Raw genomic sequence first — 13147 nt, 5'->3', positions numbered from 1 at the left:
GGGAGAGTTGACCCCTGTGTGAGTTTACCATCAAACAAAGACAGAGTGAGGGTGTGGACACCATACGCTGTCTCCAGAACAAAACAGCCATTTCTTACCATCATGAGTCTAAATAGCAGCAGTCAGATTGGCACTTGGCCATGTATGATTGAAAAGTACTTTTTCTAAGACGACACCTTTGAAATACATTTAAAATAGGCACGACACCGTCAGTGTACCCACCCGAGGTGGTGCCTGACCCTGTAATGGCTTTATAGGGAGTTAGAACCATAGGACAAAGGGGCAAGGAGGGCTGTGGTCACAGGTGTTTGCTTGGTCTTAATTATTTTTACCAAAACTGCTTATTTGTGGTAACATTTTGTAATGTTAGGGAAGGTGCCTAGGCCATGGTGCATGCTGGGTAGCATTCTACCACTAAGCCACACCCCCAGGCTACGAGCTTTACGGCTGACAGAGTATCGTGGTAAGCTTGGAGAACTTTTAGCCTAAGACATCTGGTCTCAGTTAATGCAAGTCAAGTACAAGAAAAGATAAGGAAAGGCCACGCTGGCCGCCGCCCTCAGAAGAGTTGGGAAAGGAAAATAGTCTCCCCTGGCACTGCTGCCTCCCAGGGACGAAAGTCTGCTCAGCTCAGGGAGTGCAGCCCTGCCCTGAGGTCATAGGACCCCTGTAATCCTGGGATCCACCCACAGATCTGGCTCCCCTGCCTCTACTCTTAGTGCAAATTCTGCCAGCCACTCAGGCTCATCCCATGAGAGAAGCACTGCTGCCCTTGTGGGTCACCACAGACTGTGGCCACAGCCAGCACTGCTAGCTTGCTCACTCAAAAATAAATAAATAACTTGGCTCAACTATAAATTACCCTAAAGACAGGCCCAATAATTTAGTTTTCTTTCTCAACTAAAAAATATGCAGAGGTAAAGAATGTTTAAAGGTCTCCTTTGCTGCCGGGGTGAGCTATGTTTCTAGGAAGCAAGCGCTCTCTGAATGCCATCTCCTGGCTTCCTCTACCGCCCAGTGGTTAGGGCCTCACAGGAAGTGTCTCCTTGAACCCAGAATGGTTAGGCTGGGCTTCTGGCAGCGCCACGGAGTACTCAGTGGTGGCGAGGAGCAGCGTGTCCAGCGTCACCTCCGTACACTTGGCAATGAATCGGATGAAAGGCCGCACGTCGCCCTCGTTGGCAACTTCCAGTACGTGGTAGTACTCGGACCTCTGCTCCTTCCGGATGGTGATGGGCGGGTACCCGGCCTGCATGAGGATCAGGTTCATCAGCAGGCGGGAGGTCCTCCCGTTGCCGTCTATGAAGGGGTGGATGTACACAAGTTTGTAGTGGGCCAAGGCTGCGAACTCAACCGGGTGCAGGTTCATGGCGTCCTCTGAGTTGAGCCACTGTGTGAAGTCCTGCATCTGCTTCTCCACATCCCGGGGATGGGGCGGGACGTGCTGTCCCACCAGGACCTGCGTCCTCCGCAGCCTGCCCGCCTCCACTGGGTCCACGTGCCCTAGCACCCTCCTGTGGATCTCCAGCATGTCGTCCATGGTGACGGACCCGATGCGGGACACCAGGGTGGTGTTGACATACTTCATGGCCGCGTGCATGCCGAGCACCTCGTTCTGCTCCTCCAGGCTCTTCCCGGGCACCGCGTAGCGCGTCTCCAGGATGTGCCTGATCTCGGAGAGGGTGAGGGTGTTGCCCTCGATGGCCACCGTGTGGTAGACGTGGTGGTAGTAGGTCTCCTCCATGACCCTGCGCAGCGCTGCGCTCCCCTTGGGGATGGACATGACCTTCCGCACTTTGCTGTCAATGATGCTGAAGTACCTCTGGTCGATCTCCTCCACCAGCGGCAGCGTCCGGTCCCGGTTCACCAGCGCTTTCTTGTGGAAGGGCGAAATGGTCAGTGCCCTGGTGTAGAGGTAATCCGCCTGGATGATGTCCTTGCCTTCTTCTGAGAAGATGCCAAACTCATTGAGCGCCTCGACGGAGCCGGGGTCCATCTTGAGGGCGTGCAGGAAGAGCTTGTGGGCTTTCTCTCTCTTACCTTGGCGCTTCATCTCCAGGGCTTGGTTTAGTGCAGCCTTGGCTTCCAGCTTCCCTGCTGGAAGAGAGCCAAAGAGGCCTGATGAGGAGCGCGAGCTGCCGGTCTCCCGGGGACACCACCAGGCATGCCAGTTGTGTTAAACATGTCCGATGTTCCCCGCCACTCTGTACACTGGGAGGCACCTGCCTTCTGCCTGGACACGGACATTCTGGGCATTTACTATCCCCGCCCACCACCCCCACCCCACCCCCGCATGGCTGCTCAGGGTGTCCACCCCTCGCCCTGTAGGCCTGGGACGACAAGCACCTTCCACTCAGGTACTGTTTGGGGTAATGTCTGGTTGTCACCACTGGGGGGACAGTGTGCTGCCGGCACCCAGTCAGCCCCGGCAGGCAGTGTGACTGGTCACTGCTCTCGGGGCACGCCTAGTGGAGGGTCCTTACTTCGGATCCCGCCCTCTTCCCAGCTCTATGTTGCCTTTGAGGGTGAGCACCCACACTCAGCTTCCTAGAATTCCTCAGGGGTCTCCCAGCTCCATCCCCTTAGGTTTCTGGCCTGAGGGTTGTTTTCTCAGATGCATTTCCTTGAACCACTCCCACTTAGAGCTGAGACGCTGCCCCGGCCCCACTCTTTGTGGGGTTCCCTCCACGCCTCATTCACCATCACACCCTCATGCCTACACACAGGCACTCTGTAAAGACCTATCTTGACTGACAAGGGCGGCATGGCCTGTGCGCTCACCTGCAGATGCCTTAGTCTTGACCGTCAGCAGCCCCACGTCTCCGGAGGTGACGCTTAGCTCTGTGGAAGGGCAGGTGCCCTTGGTGACCCTGTCCAGCTTGCTCCTGAGCAGGTGGAAGCCTCGAAGCACGGCTAGATACTGCTCTTCCACAGCTGCCAGCGGCAGCAGCAGGGCCAGCAGTGAGCCCAGAGCCATGCTCAGCAGGGCCAGCCACAGGAGACGGCTCCAGACCGACACCCATTTGGGTTCAGCCACTGCCATCACTGACGCCATCGGCATGAGTGGCATCTGGACTAAGGGCTGTGCCGCGCAGGCAAAAAGTGGGATCTGTGAGGAACCAAGCGTTGTAGAGAATGAGGCAGGGAAGTGGACCTGTTGCCAGGCAACGTGGTCACCAAACCTCCTAATTCGTTAGGGACCACCAGGGAGAAGGGGAGGGGAAGGGGCAGCCTGGGACGGCTCCCGCGAGCCTCTACCTCTTCCTGGGGAGTGGGATAGGAATCTAACGCGCTTACTGAGCACTCGCTACCTATGTTAGACTACGACCCCAGGAGGGGATGTTTCCGCAACCCCCTCCCAGTTGCGGGGGGAAAAGGGCTCAGAGGAGTCAAGTCCCGGCACCCAGCAGGGTGCACTTCCCTACAAGTGTCACCCAATGTTTGGGCCGTCACTCCTGCACACGCCCGCGGACACACGCCACGCTCTTCGATAAGAGCACAAACAGCAGGTGTCCTTAAGTTACCACACGATGCCGCCTCACTGCTCACAGTGTTGTGTCCCTTCTGGCTCTCCTTTCCTGGCCTGGGCAACAACAACAGTGGGTGATGCCTCACCTCAGTGAGGGCGGACACAAGCTTGGGGCTGGCACGGGGAGAGCGAAGGGTCAGGTATGCAAACGCCATCTTGCCAACAATAAGCATTTATTGGGCAACTATGGTGTCGCCGAGCACTGCGCTGGCCGCTAGCCTTGCATGCTGCAAGCCCCCTATGAAGAGCAAGCTACCTGTAGCTCCGGTTTACAGATGAGGGACGCCGCGGTTCTGACAGGCGGTGCCGGGGCTCCAGGGCCTTACCCGCCACGTCATCACTGCGCGCGGCCTGTGCAGCTGCGCCAGCCCAGCATGCTGGGCTTATTCTCGAAGGGAGAAACTGAGGCTGGGAGAGGCCCCCCCCCCCTCCGCCCCCAAGGCCTGCTGCAAGGTCCCTCTGCGAACCGGCCCGTGGCTCGCGCCCGCCGCACCGTCCAAACCCGTGCGGCCGTTGCTCGCCGCCGCGGCCGCCGGCCCCGCCCCCAGCGCCTCACCATTGGACGGCCCGCCGCCCTCGCCGCGGAGGATTGGCTCCTTCCACTCGTCGGTCCGTCACGCTTCCGGGTTCTCCCCCTCGTCTCCGCCTCCCCGGGAAAGGCGCGCCGTGTGCCGCTCCCATTGGCTGCGTTTGTGTGCGTCTCGTGCCCGCAGCAGCCAATCAGCGGAAGGGGGCGGAGCCGGAGCCACCGGCCAATAGGGGCGCTCGCGTCCTGGCTCCTTTTCCAGCAACAGCTGCCAGGCGCTAGCCTGTGCCTCAGTTTCTCTAGTGTGCAATGGCGGTAGCCACGCCACCCAAGGATTTCCACTTCGTCGTCCCGGTTCCGGCATTTGTCCTTTTTGTTTCCCTTCTCTTGTTCTCTCTAACTTGTTTTTGCTTTCGAGACAGGGCCTCATAGGGCTGCCCTTTTAGTTTGCGTTCTTTGGAGCGGCCAGTTATGGTCTTTTGGCTACCACGTAGCGTTCTTCGGTGCACAAGCACGGAAACGAAGCATCCAGGGGCCCCGCTCCAGCGAACGTCGCGATGAGGGCTTAGTCAGGCGGCCCACAGATTCAGGTTTTGCCCTCAGCCTCTTGTGACCCAGCGGCACCATGGGACAACCGTCCGTCTATCTTAATTTTAAAAAGTTCTATGATACGTTTGTGTGCGCGCGCACAGAGGTCAGCTTGCAAGCGTGGGCTTTCTTCCTTCCACCGTATAGGTTTGTGGGTTTGAACTCAGGTCACGGAGCTTGGTGGCAAGGGTTCTTTTCCACCCACTGGCTCCCACCTGCTGTAGCACTCAGGTTCTGGATTTGGGACTCTCCTGTGGGGCCACACAGCCCTGGGTTCAAATCCCAGCTCTGCCGCTTGCAGATTGACTTGAGGGTGCCAGTCGAGTTTGCCACTTCTGTCACCTGCAGTTATGTGCTGACGGAACCTTTTTACAATTTTATTTTATTTTGAAACTGTAGCTCAAACTGGCCCGGAAGTCACTGTGTAGCCCAGGCTGGCTCCAACCTCCTGGGTGGTAACCATATTTCTTTCTCTGGGGTTTCAAGTGTGAGTCTGTATGTCTGAGGAGAGGCACATCTGATGAGTATAGCCTGTCATAGAGCTTTTTTTTTTTTTTTCTGTTGTTCTACAGAGTTTCTCTATGTAGCCCCTGGCTGGCCTCAAACTCACTATGTTGACCAGGTTGGCCTCAAACTCAGAGAGACCTCTTGCCTCTGCCTCCCAGGTGATAAGATTAACGTTGTGACCACCACACCAGCCTGCGAGAATCTGAAAAACACCAGGAGGTTATTACTTTATTATTATTATTTTTTCCTCCACAGAAGAAAGTTCCAGAGCTGCAGGCTGCCCCGTCCCTAGGAAGCCCCAACTGTATCTTCATGAGCCTCATCCTGGGTCTCGTAGACAGGAACCACTGGCTCACAGCACAGAGCACAGTGCCCAGGTCCAGACTGGAGTTGGGAGTTAAGACTGGAGTCACCGGCGGGGGAACATTGTGAGGTGAGGGAGCAGCTTCCATCCTCGTCTGTTGGGCTCCCTGTTTATATCTAGGACCTGGCCCTCAGTTTCCCACCCCCCAGCCCTACAGTGTAGCACAGAGCAAATGCTCAAGAAAAATTGCCACTGTCGAATTGAAAACACCAGTAGAAAGACAAACTGTAGAGTTCTTGGACTACTGAACTAGGCCGGTGATTGTCTTAGTGCGTTAATGTTGCTACGACATGTCAGGCGGTGGTGGCGCACTTGGGAGGCAGAGGCAGGCGGATCGCTGTGAGTTCGAGGCCAGCCTGGTCTACAAAGTGAGTCCAGGACAGTCAAGGCTACACAGAGAAACCCTGTCTCGAAAAACAAAACAACTCCCACTACCACCACAAAACACCTCAAATGTTGCTACAACACCATAACTAAACAGCAAGGGGGGGAGGGGTGGGGGGAGGGGGACGGGTGAGGTGGTGGGGCGATGGGGAGGGGTGAGGATGTTTATTCAGCTTGCACGGCCCATCACTGTTCCTCACTAAAGGAAGTCAGGAAAAGACCTGTTAATAGCAGGAACCTGGAGGCAGGATGGCTGCTTACTGGCTTGCTCGACCTGCTTGCTTTGTTTTTGTTTTTTTGAGACAGGGTTTCTCTGTGTAGCCCTTGTCTGTCCTGGAACTTACTCTGTAGACCAGGCTGGCCTCAAACTTAATACATCTGTCTGCCTCTGCCTCCTGAGTGCTGGGACTAAAGGCGTGTGCCTCCTCTGCCTGGCTTCAGCTTGTTTGCTCATGGAACCCAGGACCACCAGCCCAGGGAAGGCACCACCCACAATGGGCTGGGCCCTCCCCCATCAATCACTAATTTAAAAAATGCCCCACAGCTGGATCTAATGAAGGCATCATCTCAATTGAAGCTCCCTCCTTTCAGATGACTCTAGCGTGGTGGTTCTCAGCCCGGAGTCGCATATCAGACATTTGCATTGCAGTCCATAACAGTAGCAAAATGAGAGTTAAGAAGTAACAACAAAATAATTTTATGCTTGGGGGGGGCGGGTCACACAACATGAGGAGCCATGTTTAAAGTATAATGTTACAATGTATTCACTGCGTCAGGAAGGTTGAGAACCACTGCTTTAGCCAGTGTCAGGTTGGCACAACCCGGGCCAGCACAGCTTCTTCTGTTTAACCTTTGTTCAAGCGTCTTCAACACTAATCTCTCAGCAGCCTCTGAGGCTTCATTCTGACGCCCTAAAGTAGTAATATCATTGTAAACCGCCTTTTACAGAGGAGGCAACTAGTGTGTGTGTTGCTGTCACAGAAGACCAGAGGGCTTTCAGGCCAGACTGATGGCCCTTCACACGCAAGGCCACCACTCCGGGGCAAGTCACTGACCCTCTGAAGTTTTGGGGCAGAGGCACTCAGACTTAAGAGATATTTCCTGTCTTCAGGGCCACGTAAAAAATCTCTGATGGATTTAGGCCACGGGAGGCAAATCCAATTTAGAGGGAGGGGCTGGGATTGGTGGGGACCCTCGAGAGCACAGGGCTCCCTCTGCAGATGCTGAGCCCCAGCCCACAGCTCTTATGCTGAGTTCAGTCTGACAGTTAACGACGCTCTCCCCCTCCCCCCACCCCGGAAGTCCTAGCTTCTCAAGACTCATCAAGCCTGCATTGTTAGGTGAAATTTCCAGAATTTTAAACAGCAGGCATGCCTGTGGGCCAGTCTGTAATCTGAGAGAAACTATCTTAGAGGCCTCAGGGGTGGCCTGGGGGCCGGTGTGTGTGTGTGTGTGTGTGTGTGTGTGTGTGTGTGTGTGTGTGTGTAGAGGGAATATAATCCAAGTATATTGAATGAGTAATGTAAAATGTAACAGCAACAAAAAAACCCCAAACCAGAGTGTGCTGGGCAAAGTGGCCAGCCGGAGCATCAGCGCAGGGTGGACACCAGGGGGCGGTGTGTGTGTGTGTGTGTGTGTGTGTGTGTGTGTGTGTGTGTGTGTGTGTGTGTGTGTGTGTGTGTGTGTGTGTGTGTAGAGGGAATATAATCCAAGTATATTGAATGAGTAATGTAAAATGTAACAGCAACAAAAAAACCCCAAACCAGAGTGTGCTGGGCAAAGTGGCCAGCCGGAGCATCAGCGCAGGGTGGACACCAGGGGGCGGCAGCTCCCCTGGAATGGTGTCCCTCCTCCGGTCCTTCTCCTGGAGATAGATGCTGATGTGTGTCGGGTTTTTGTTTTGTTTTTTCTCTGCTGAGCTCAGCTACATTGAATGCACAAAATATGGTCCCTGAAGTGATATTGAGAAGCTGGCTTTCTCCTTCTTAAGCATTCTGTACTAGATAAAATTGCCTCCTTGGGGCACACATAGGAGGAGGAGGAGGCTTTTTGGTTTTGTTTTTTAAATGCTTACTTTGACACATGACAAAGAACCTAGAAAATGGCTGCATGGAAAATACGCTCATTATAAAGAACCAAATGCAAGTCTTTATATTTCCTCACCTCTGTCTGTCATGTTTCTCCAGTAGGGGGAGAGGTCATGGTTCTGAAGGACAAACCCAATTGAGGCTGCCCACATACATCACACGCACGCACGCATGCACACATCACACGCACACACACACACATGACACACACACATCACACACACACACACACATCACACGCACGCATGCACACGCACGCACACACACACATCACACACACCACACACATGACACACACACATCACACGCACACGCACACACACACATCACACACACACACACATCACATGCACGCACACACACATCACACGCACACACATCACATGCACACACACATCACACGCACGCGCACACACACATCACACACACACATCACATGCACGCATGCACACTCACGCACACACACACATCACACACACCACACACATGACACACACACATCACACGCACGCACACACACACATACATCACACACACACATCACACGCACGCATGCACACGCACGCACACACACACATCACACACACCACACACATGACACACACATCACACGCACACGCACACACACACATCACACACACACATCACATGCACGCACACACACACACATCACATGCACGCACACACACATCACACGCACACACATCACATGCACACACACATCACACGCACGCGCACACACACACATCACACACACACATCACATGCACACACACACATCACACATGACACACACACATGCACACACATCACACACACAACACACATGACACATACACATCACACGCACGCACACACACACATCACACACACAACACACATGACACACACACATCACACACACATCACACGCACGCACACACACATCACACACACACCACACACAAATCACACACATGCATCACACACACGTACACACATGCATCACACACACACAAGAGCGTCCAGCTGGACTATTGGAGACTGTGGTGTCTCTTAAGCCTAGAGAGCGTGTGCTGCGCCCTGCGGCGTCTGAAGGCTTGTCTGGGCCACGGAGCCCTCTCTGCAAGGCCTCAAGGGCTCATGCACTTCAGCTCCACTGTCCAGGGTCTCTCCATGCGAGTGCCCGAGTCTTCTCAAAGCGTGCTGGTGGGGTCCTCAAGAGTGCAGTGTCAGTCGGACATGGTGGTGCACACCTGTAATCCCAGCACTCGGGAGGCAGAGGCAGGCGGATCACTGTGACTTCCAGGCCAGCCTGGTCTACAAAGCGAGTCCAGAACAGCCAAGGCTACACAGAGAAACCCTGTCTTGAAAAACAAAATAAAAAACCAAACAACAACAAAAACCAAAGACAGAGTGCAATTTTTTGCTTTTTGAGACAGGCTCTCACTGTGTAGCTCCAGCTGGCCCAGGACTCAGAGAGATCTGCCTGCCTCCACTTTATTTTTCGGGCAGTGTCTACTATGATTCATCTTTGGAAGCCAGGTGCTGGTACATTTGCTTGGTGTGGGAGGGCTGCCTGTGCCTCATAATGAGGAAGGGGCTACGATGGCTATCTTGGACCCTCTGACCCTACACCTTGGCCTCGTCCCTCATCAGGCCCAGCAGCAATTTTGTGGAGTGGTCCAGTTTCCTTGATCCAGGTCAGGAGCTTCTGCAGGGGTGGGATTTATCCGAGTGTGAGGAAACTCACTGGTCACCAGAGGCTTTCCCAGTTGAATGACTTTTTTTTTTTTTAAAGCAGATTTATTTATATGTACATGAGTGCTCTATCTGCATGTACACCTGCAGGCCAGAGGAGGGCATCAGATCACATTATAGATGGTTGGGAGCCACCACGTGGTTTCTGGGAATTGAACTCAGGACCTCTGGAGGAGTAGACAGTGCTCTTAACCACTGAGCCATTTCTCCAGCCCCTGAACGACTGACTCTAACATGGCTGAAAAAGCCTAAAGATGCAATCCTGTTGACATGGAGACTGGCTCAGGTGTTCAATGTGCTCTCAGCCTCACCAGGACGTGACTAGGGGCTCTCTCTCCTCCTCCTGCTTGGAGATGGTAAGTCAGGCTGCAGGGGACCCCAGAGGAGCCACCCCCATAATCTCTGGCTTCTCCAGACCCTCTGGGTCAGCTGCTCGAGGTAGCCAGGGCAGGGCAGAGGGGCTCCATACCGCACTGTCCCTTTGGTCTATCCAGGTTCCCCAAAGCTCTGTGTTGTCATAGTAACAGAGGCCATGGAAATGAACACAAGCGCCCGCAGGCCAAGGAAGCCAAGCTTTTAAAATAGGAATGCCTCTCTTTCAGAGAGATTTTTCTGGGAGAGCTTTGGCCAAACACTTGAAGGGCTTATTTGGGATGTGAGCTTGGCCCTAATCAGAGAGTTGGTGGCATTTGGAAGTTCTTAAGGGGAGACCAGATATAAGCTGAGTGCCTAGGCACCCTCTTCTTTTTAAACCGACAACCGTGGGCTGGGATCCACGGGGAAAGCCCTTGCCACACAAGCTGGGGAACTTGTTCAGAATGACTGTCACCCCAGGCTTCAGCAACCTCAGCACACCTAGACAGGAGGCTCAGGGGCCAGCTGACTGGAGTGTGCACCAGAGAACCAGAGACGCTGCCTCAAACAAGGCGGAAGCTGAGGACTGGCACCCAAGCTGCTTCTCTTGGCACCCACATGTGCACCGTGGCATACATGCTCCCTCCTTGTCCTCAACCGAGAAGATGTCTCCGTAAGATCGGGCTGTGGGCAAGCCTGTAGGGCATCTTCTCAATTAGTGGTCGATGGGGGAGGCCCCAGCCCATTGTGGTTCTGTAAGAAAGCAGGCTGTAGGGGCCGGGTGGTGGTGGCACACACCTTTAATCCCAGCACTCGGGAGGCAGAGGCAGGCAGACAGCTGTGATCTACAAAGTGACTCCAGGGCAGCTAAGGCTAACACAAAGAGACCCTGTCTTGAAAAAAACACCAAGGGGAAAAAAAAAAAAAAGCAGGCTGATCAAGCCACGTGGAGCAAGCCAGTGAACAGCACCCTCCATGGCCTCTGTATCAGCTCCTGCCTCCAGGCTCCTGCCCTAAATGAACGCTAACAGGACATCAATGTTTGCTTAGGGCCTGTTTCTAGAGGGCTCAGCCTGACTCAGGACCACAGGACCCTGGTTTGTTTTTTTTTTTTTTTTTTTTTTTTTGTCATCTGAAAGGTCTGTGGTTTTGGCCTGGAAGTCATGTTAACTCTAGGTGTCAATTTGAACGGGCGAAGGGTGCCCAGATAACAACCTCGAACGCGTCCTATGCCGCTGAGGACGGCTTTGATCTCCTGATCCATCTACTTCCGCCTCCTGAGTGCTGGTTGTCGGTGTATATGCCACCATGTCCGGCTTATGCAGTGCTAGGGATTGTACCCAGGGTGTCACACAAGCTCTGAACGCCACGCAGGTCTGCCCCGTGGTGCTGGTAAGTCAGGAAGGCTGGCGTGCAGTGTGTGAGTGAGACCATGTCCTAAGGCAGAGTCAGAAGTGACCACGGGCTTTCTACTGGACAGCTGATTTGAGGCAGAAAGAAGAAGGAGCATTTCTATTGGTGTTTACAGAAGGGGGAGGAATTGAGGGAGCTGGGCAAGAGTAAGAAGTACTTTCCAGGCAGAGGGAACAGCATGTGCGAAGGCACAGAGGAGAAAAGAGCCCGCCATGCTTGTTACACAGCAGTATTGTGGCACAGGTAACGCTTGCATCCTGCAGAGACCTCCTCCCCCTTACTTTCCCTCTCTCCTGCCTCCTCACAACCAGCATTTATTGAGTAGTTATTGTGTACTTGGGCTAAAACAGTGCATAAACCCAGACGTAGTTCCCGCCCGTAGGTTTTTCTAGCACCGTCTTTGGTTCTGTCAGGTTATCTTGAAAGACACGTTCGGTAAGAGGAGACTAGTTTTGGGGTCCGTGTGCCATGGGCAGAGGCAGATGGGTCTCCACAGACTGTGCCTGTGGGGGGTTCTCTGCCCCTCTGCCCCTGAGGGAATCACCGCCAGCAAAACAGCCTCTTCCCCGTGGGGGGCTTCCTCCCTGGTGATGTGAGTGTGAACTCAGCCTGGCCTTGAGTCACTTATGGAGAGTGAGTGTGTTTTTGTAAGGCGGGGAGAATGTATGTGCTGCTAAGTTTGACGTACTGATATAAGTTATGCTTTGCTTTCAGACCTGGCGGGGGGGAAAACCAACAACAACAAAAAGTTGAATGTTTCTTTGGGTTCAGGAAGTGCACTGTAAATAATTTGTGCTTTTCGGCCCTTACCTTTCCTCATGCTATAAAGCAGTGTCCACATCTGCATCTTCTGGGGGAGTGGGCGTTTCCCCCGCCCTTTCCCACAGCAGGGAAGGAGTGAACAGATTTCCCGGGTTCTCCAGAGTCTTGGAGGAATTGGTCCGTGTCCTTCAGCTCCCAGCTGCCCACCAGCCTGAGGCCACCTGTGCTGCCAGCATTCTACCCGCCCCCGGCCACCCCCTGCCCGTGCACTCCCACCTCCCCCGTGTACTCCCCCCTCGTGCACTCCCCCCTCCCCCCCCCCGACCCCGTGCACTCCCCCCTCCCCCCCCCCCCCCGACCCCATGCACTCCCACCTCCCCCTTCCCCTTCCGTGTCATTCTCAAAAGACACGTGTGTGAGCCATGCTGCGGGTGACAAGACATCAGAAGCAGGTGAGCAGTGGTGGGCAGCTTTGCAGAGGGTGACAGCTTGTCCTCTGGCGAGCGCTTTGTCTGCTGAGCCCCCTTCCCCTCCCCCCCCCCACCCCCTGCCGCCTCTGGGCTGACCCGTTGGTATTAGACAACCAGTTGCTGTGCTCCCCACCTGCCCAGGAAGGCTACCCTCTCCCGCCCTCAGCGTTCCTGAGTTGCCTGCGCCTGAAGCCTTGTGAGTTTTCCATTGTTTACCTTAGCATGTCTACTCATGCGTCTTTCTTGGTCAGGTCACGTCAGGCGGCCATGTTGATGAGCATTCATTCGAGTAGGTTCCGGCATTCCTAGGAGATGCAATCTCAAGGCATGCCCCCAGGTCCTCTGGACTTCACGTGCGTTCTGCCCTCTCTTCTGAAATGTCCCCTGAGCCCTGGCTGTAGAGTTGTGCTGTGTATGTAGCTG

General features: G+C 54.3%; 1 protein-coding gene across 2 annotated transcripts; it reads right to left on the bottom strand.

The window, feature by feature from the left end:
• Positions 1-781: 781 nt before the first annotated feature.
• Ficd (FIC domain protein adenylyltransferase) lies at positions 782-3951 on the bottom strand. 2 transcript variants are annotated; one of them, XM_051161684.1, is made up of 3 exons: positions 3786-3951; positions 2782-3109; positions 782-2097 (listed from the first exon to the last, which is right to left on the bottom strand). In XM_051161684.1, the coding sequence occupies exons 2-3, from the start codon at positions 3068-3070 to the stop codon at positions 1022-1024; spliced, it is 1365 nt and encodes a 454-aa protein (XP_051017641.1). In that variant the 5' UTR covers positions 3071-3109; positions 3786-3951; the 3' UTR covers positions 782-1021. The 2 variants fall into 2 exon arrangements, with proteins under 2 accessions (XP_051017641.1, XP_051017642.1); XM_051161685.1 differs by lacking the exon at positions 3786-3951 and having other exon boundaries at positions 2782-3280.
• Positions 3952-13147: the final 9196 nt, after the last annotated feature.

This window comes from Acomys russatus, chromosome 19 (genome assembly GCF_903995435.1).
Source record: "Acomys russatus chromosome 19, mAcoRus1.1, whole genome shotgun sequence".
Lineage (NCBI taxonomy): Eukaryota > Metazoa > Chordata > Mammalia > Rodentia > Muridae > Acomys > Acomys russatus.
This window is presented reverse-complemented; position numbering and strand designations above follow the sequence as displayed.

Bases quoted from the DNA above. Each gene is read 5' to 3' on its own strand.
- Ficd (XM_051161684.1), bottom strand. From the start codon at position 3,070: ATGCCACTCATGCCGATGGCGTCAGTGATGGCAGTGGCTGAACCCAAA. The intron at 2,098-2,781 runs GTGAGCGCACAG...GCTCTCTTCCAG, and splicing joins CAAGACTAAGGCATCTGCAG to CAGGGAAGCTGGAAGCCAAG.